This window comes from Triticum urartu, chromosome 5A (assembly GCF_056163025.1).
Source record: "Triticum urartu cultivar PI428250 chromosome 5A, HENAU_Tu73, whole genome shotgun sequence".
NCBI classification, from domain to species: Eukaryota; Viridiplantae; Streptophyta; class Magnoliopsida; order Poales; family Poaceae; genus Triticum; species Triticum urartu.
The window spans coordinates 47,522,620-47,528,266 of record NC_141877.1 but is presented as its reverse complement, the minus strand read 5'-3'; the positions used below and the strand labels follow the sequence as shown (position 1 = coordinate 47,528,266).

General features: G+C 45.2%; 2 protein-coding genes across 2 annotated transcripts; both read right to left on the bottom strand.

Annotated features, from left to right (window-relative positions):
* Nucleotides 1–1,518: 1,518 nt before the first annotated feature.
* LOC125506717 (uncharacterized) lies at nucleotides 1,519–2,665 on the bottom strand. The gene has a single exon (XM_087523318.1). It carries the CDS (start codon nucleotides 2,494–2,496, stop codon nucleotides 1,519–1,521), a length of 978 nt encoding a protein of 325 aa, XP_087379444.1. The 5' UTR covers nucleotides 2,497–2,665.
* Nucleotides 2,666–3,185: 520 nt separating this feature from the next.
* On the bottom strand, nucleotides 3,186–5,400 carry LOC147967923 (uncharacterized). The gene is made up of 3 exons (XM_087523317.1): nucleotides 5,278–5,400; nucleotides 3,339–4,080; nucleotides 3,186–3,220 (listed from the first exon to the last, which is right to left on the bottom strand). The coding sequence occupies exons 1-3, from the start codon at nucleotides 5,398–5,400 to the stop codon at nucleotides 3,186–3,188; spliced, it is 900 nt and encodes a 299-aa protein (XP_087379443.1).
* Between the last annotated feature and the right edge of the window lie 247 nt (nucleotides 5,401–5,647).

Genomic DNA, 5,647 nt, shown 5'->3' with positions numbered 1-5,647 from the left:
TGAGGGTATGTTCTAATATCAAAAATACGTGCGAAAGCTACTGCCGCACCAGATTCATGTGGCTTTTGGATTTAATCTGTGAATCTAGACAAAGAATAAAGATGGGCGGTTATGAACACTGACAAGAACTAATGAATACTGAAGAACACCGAAACTGTCGTGGATATGGGACACGGGTATCCTCATGGAGATAGGCCGCGGCCCATCATGGGAGGTGGCCCAGCAGGCCGACTTAAACAGTTTGAATAAGACCTGGATTGCTATCTATCTTGTAATAGAAAAGAGACTAGTACTAATTCTACTAGGACTCTACATGTAAGCCGACCCCTTCAACTTATATAAGGGCATCTCCAATGGTTGTAAGATAGTTGTTGGTAGACTTTGCCACATAGGATTTTTGATGACGTGTCATACAATAAATGAGGAAAGAGAGGAAGGTTGTATGTACATGAACCAACACCCATTGCACAAGCTCCAATGTAGAATGAGAGAGCACCTCATTTATTATCTCACATTCTATTGGGCAAACTAGATACAACCCATTGGAGTTGTTGTATGTTAAGGTGTTGATTGATGACATGGCATATTTTACCAACAAGCTAACATACAAACTATTGGAGATGCCCTAAGGAGGGGCAAGGCTCCCCAAGAGGGACAAGCAATAAGCTCAATAATCTCTAGGGCTAGACACAACTAGAAGAGAGCCTGCTTATACAGCGACTCCCTCATGAGCATACGGAATAAGACCTAGTCACAAACAACATGTAGGGCTATTACCGAATGATGTTTCCCAGGGCCCGAAGCTGTCTAAAATCTTGTCTCGTGTGCTAACCCACCTCGACGATCTCCAGGCGAACTAATCCCCACAATCATCATCGGCTGATCCCCGCTGGTAAACGACTTCGACATTGGCGCCCACCGTGGGGCGGGCGCGTGGATTCAGATATCGATGGGTCCAATCTTCATCAAAAACAGTGGTCGTCGCCGCATCAAACCAGTGTCTCGTGTGCTTGGGCAGCTTTATCCACATAGGCGCGGGATTCGACATCAACTTCAAGATCGAGATCAGAATTCTAGTGGTGGCGTACATCAGGAGCGAAAGAAATTTTTCTGGCGCCGACCGAGCGATCATCAGGACCAAAGCCGGTTGCCATAGATCCCCAGATGGTCTGCCACCACCATGACTCCCCGCGGTACAGATGACTACATCAATAAGAAATAAAGGCCATGGCGGCGCGTAAGGTTGGTTGTAATGGATGGTATCATAGACTAGTATCATGCATATGATACTAGTAAATAATACCACATCCGTAATGCATGGTATCATAAACAACAACATTTATTGTTGTGTGGGATCTATGGTGATATTTAAGCGTTGTAGCTTATTTGTGGCATTGTCTCGATGCAAAGTAGGCTTGTTGGTACACACATGCATAAAGGCATGATGATTTTTTTAATAGATCCATACATGAAGCACCAATTAAAACACCAAAATATATGAAAATATATGAATATAACCTACCGTAATCGCGACCCAAACTTTTTCCAAATATGCTCGACCAAGTCCTTTAGTTTTTTATGTGTCGGGCGATGACGGATGCTAGCATCTCTTTCTAGTACGTCGGCAAATGCTGGCATGGCATCATGATTAAAGACCGATGGGAAAACTATCGATGTGCCTGCTTCTAAATTCAGATCAATAATATTGCTCGCCTCTTCTTTTTCATCCTCGATTATCATGTTGTGCATGATGATGCAAGCCGTCATAACATTCTTGATATCGCCCCGAACATATAAATGGGCGGGGTGACGTAAAATAGACCATCGACTTTGCAACACACCAAATGCACGTTCCACATCCTTCCTAACCCCTTCTTGGTGCTTGGCAAACAACTTGTGCTTTTCTATTTGGGCCATCGGTATTGACTTAATGAAGGCGGCCCATTCAGGATATATCCCATCAACAAGGTAATAACCATGTTGATATTCCTTCTCGTTGACATGATAGTTCACCTGAGGTGCGTGCCCACTCAATTGTTCAATGAACAATGTTGATTGATTAAGCACGTTGATATCATTGTTGCATCCTGGAACACCAAAGAAGGCATGCCATATCCAAAGATCGTGCGAAGCAACTGCTTCTAGAATAAGAGTAGGAACGCCTTTATCTCCACGAGTGAATTGACCCTTCCATGCAATGGGACATTTCTCCCAGCACCAATGCATACAGTCAAGGCTTCCTAACATTCCAGAAAAACCACGACTCTCACCAACATCAAGTAAACGTTGCACATGTTCGGTGTTGGGTCTTCGCATATACTCATCACCAAATATAGAAATAACGCCTTCCGTGAACAGCTTCAAGCAGTCGAGGGCAGTCTTCTCACCAATCTTGAGGTACTCATCTAGAGCGTCCGCGGGGGTACCATATGCCAATTGGCGAATAGCCGCCGTACATTTTCTGCAACGGAGTGAGCCCTTCACGACCAACAGCATCTCTCCTTAATGTGAAATACGGAGACCACTGACGTAGTGCGTGGACGATACGCTCGAAGAGGGGTCTTCTCATTCGAAATCTTCTACGGAATATTTTGGCGCTGTAGAGAGGATTCTCGCAGAATTAATCATTTACTAACTGCTCATTAGCTTCTTCACGCTGCCTATTCATATAGGTCCTCGGACCACTCCGGCTAAGAGGTCTTTCTTCAAGAGCTTGCTTCACTTCCATTGCGATCTCCTTGGCGAACGAGTGTAAGATGTCTTGTTGGGCAAGGTAGTCATCGAGTGTGTACAGGGTGGCAGGATCTATGGTGTTTCCTTCATCAGCATCATCTGCTTGATGGGACATCTTGTGAATGAGGAAGAGAAAGAAGAGATGCACTAGGCTGTTAGTATGGGCTCGTACATATAGTGCAGGCTTGGGAATACATAGAGCCAACATTAAACTATGAGCACACAAACCATCAGGTTCACACCAACATTAATCATGAGGATATAAAGCATCAGGTTCACACGACAAGTAACTGAAAAGTTCCATGAACTGAACCATCACCAAAAGTAACTGATTAGTAATAAGTTAAAAATGCCAAAAGTACGAGCAGCAGAATCAATTCATCACAAGTAGCTGAATGGGCATCTTCATTCATCAAAAAGTAGCAGCATGGGAATCTTCCAGCCGTTTGCCATTAGAAATTGTTGGTATTCTTTTCCCCTTGATCACCTAAATTAAAAGAAACGGGAAAAACAAGTCAGTCTATCAAAATTATGTGCAACTATTAAATTGCACCAATGTCACATACTCACATGTACTAGGGGACAGTGTCAACCAAGAAAATTACCTGAATCTGGAAATAATGTGGTCTGCATATGCTTCAGGGCAATAACTCGCCGAGCCTTTTCAAAATCATCCATCTTAGATGTGTCAGCTAACAGCAGATTGGTATAAGAATCCATCAGTTTCGTCCTGCTATTGATCTTCGCAGTTTCAAGCTGTCGATTTGAAAGAAGCAACTTGCTCTCTATCACCTTCTGGCGATCATCCGCGGATTGATTGCTAACCTCAATGAACTTATCTAATCTTTCTCCAAGTTCCTGCGAGACACCTGACTTGCCTTTGCTTGTACGTTCAACCTTAGCTGTATCACGACCAGGTGGGCGCTCCTCTCCCTCCAAATCGACTGCATTTGTTGCAAGATTGGTCCCTGCAGATGGACTCTTCTCTTCATTCCCTTTCATTTTATTGTAACACGATAGCCATTTCCCTTCAGCCTTGAGTTTTGCCCAGAGAGTCAGATGTTGGAAAGGATGGCCGTTGTTGGCTTCATACTTCTCCAAGGCCAATTTCTCCAGGTCTTCAGGCTTGTAACCACTATGATACACACTAGTTACAGCAACCCACGCACCATGGAAAAGACTGAGCCTTTTCTTCCTTTGCCACTCTTGCTTCAGGTGATTGGGATCTCTCTTTCGATTGTTTGGTGTGGTAATGTTGTATAGAGCAGCAATATCATCCCAGAACTTTTCACCCTTCTTTCCATTTCCGTCGATAGGATCAGTTGAACACTCCAACCAAGCGCTTGCCTACATAGCAAACATTTAACTTAGTTTGTCTAGCAAGCAAGAAGAATTCAAATGCATATAGCAAAGAAAACGATATTGACCAAATGATAGTTGGCATTATGATACCGGCTATGGTACTAGCATTACGATCAGCCTAAAGGGCATCAAGGAAACCGAGAGCAGCAGCAAGCCCGATGAGCAGCCCCCCCCCCCCCCCCCCCCCCCCCCCAACGGCTGATATTCACCAAGAGTCCATGATCGAGGCGGACTCTGTAGCACCAGCCAATTTATTCAATACAGGAAAGATCGAGGCTAAAACAGGTTAAAATGCCGTTGTCCGAAGAAGACCACAAGAAGGATGGGTACTACATCGACAATAATCATCATGGCCAGCCTGCTGCACACATCGCCTGAGCAAACATCACAAAAATACAAAACCAATGTTCAGCGGCGGTGATACACTTGATGTGCATCAAATCCATCAGCGCGGGCCCCAAGAAATCAGGAAAACAATTAGTGCCACTATACAACAAAAGGCACAAGTCCCAAACTGGCATGGCTTCACGTGGGTTCAGAGCAATATAGATCGTCAGTAGGCATCAGACTGTATAATTTCTACTGCGGTTTACAGCTTCCGATGAATTCTCAGATCCGTCGCTTCCAGGAGCTCCAAACTTCTCGCACGGATCCCCCGACAAAATTCCTCGAACGGGCCCCTACTATGAATCCTCACGTGAACCTCGACGCACGGCGAGCCGACGACGCCTACGATCCGGCCTGCACCAGCAAAACTGAGACCTACGCCTGACGTGCATGCGCGCAGGTCCAGCGGTCCACTCTACGTCAAAGACACTGGAGCCGGAAGCCGCATAGGGGCGGAGACAGGGGGGTGCGAGCAGGGGTCAGACACCCCCATCGCCTCGCCTCCCCTATGATATTTCGTGCGTTGTACCAGTAGTTTTGTGTACGTATAAAATGTGTATTGCCGGTTGTCCGTTTTATTAATGCTAAATTACTTGTGGCCCGATGTGGCAACCTTCTAGCCCAAAGGCCCAACATGGGAAAAGGGCCGCTTAGCCTTGATCGCTAGTAGTTGGAGGCATCAGAAAAGGATCACGTACGTGCAACCATCATCAGCCGTGCGATCAAGCAGTTACGTTCCTATGGATCTATCCTCCCGGTAATTTCGTTCGTGGTATTCTGGTGGTTCGATATGACCTTGCGCCGCCGCCCTGGTTTCTCTGCTCTTTCTGATTGCGCCGCTCTCGCGCGGGGAAGGCCGGCACAGGGCACTCCACTTCGCAGCGACTTCCCTTCGCAGCGACTGAATCCAGAGAACATGAGTCCACGACTGCTTGTGTGCTTCACCGGTAGTATTATCCACCAACAGATCAACTTCAACTTAAAGGAATCAAGGTATGTCACCGCTGTATTGTAATTTTGGGAAATTTTTGTACTTCCTTTGAAGAAAATGGTTTAATTTACTAATTTGATAAGGCAGATTCTAACTTAAATATCTAATGCGCTACTTGTTTAATGTTTCAATCAATGATTGAAAGGTTAGCAAAAAATACAACAAAAATAGATT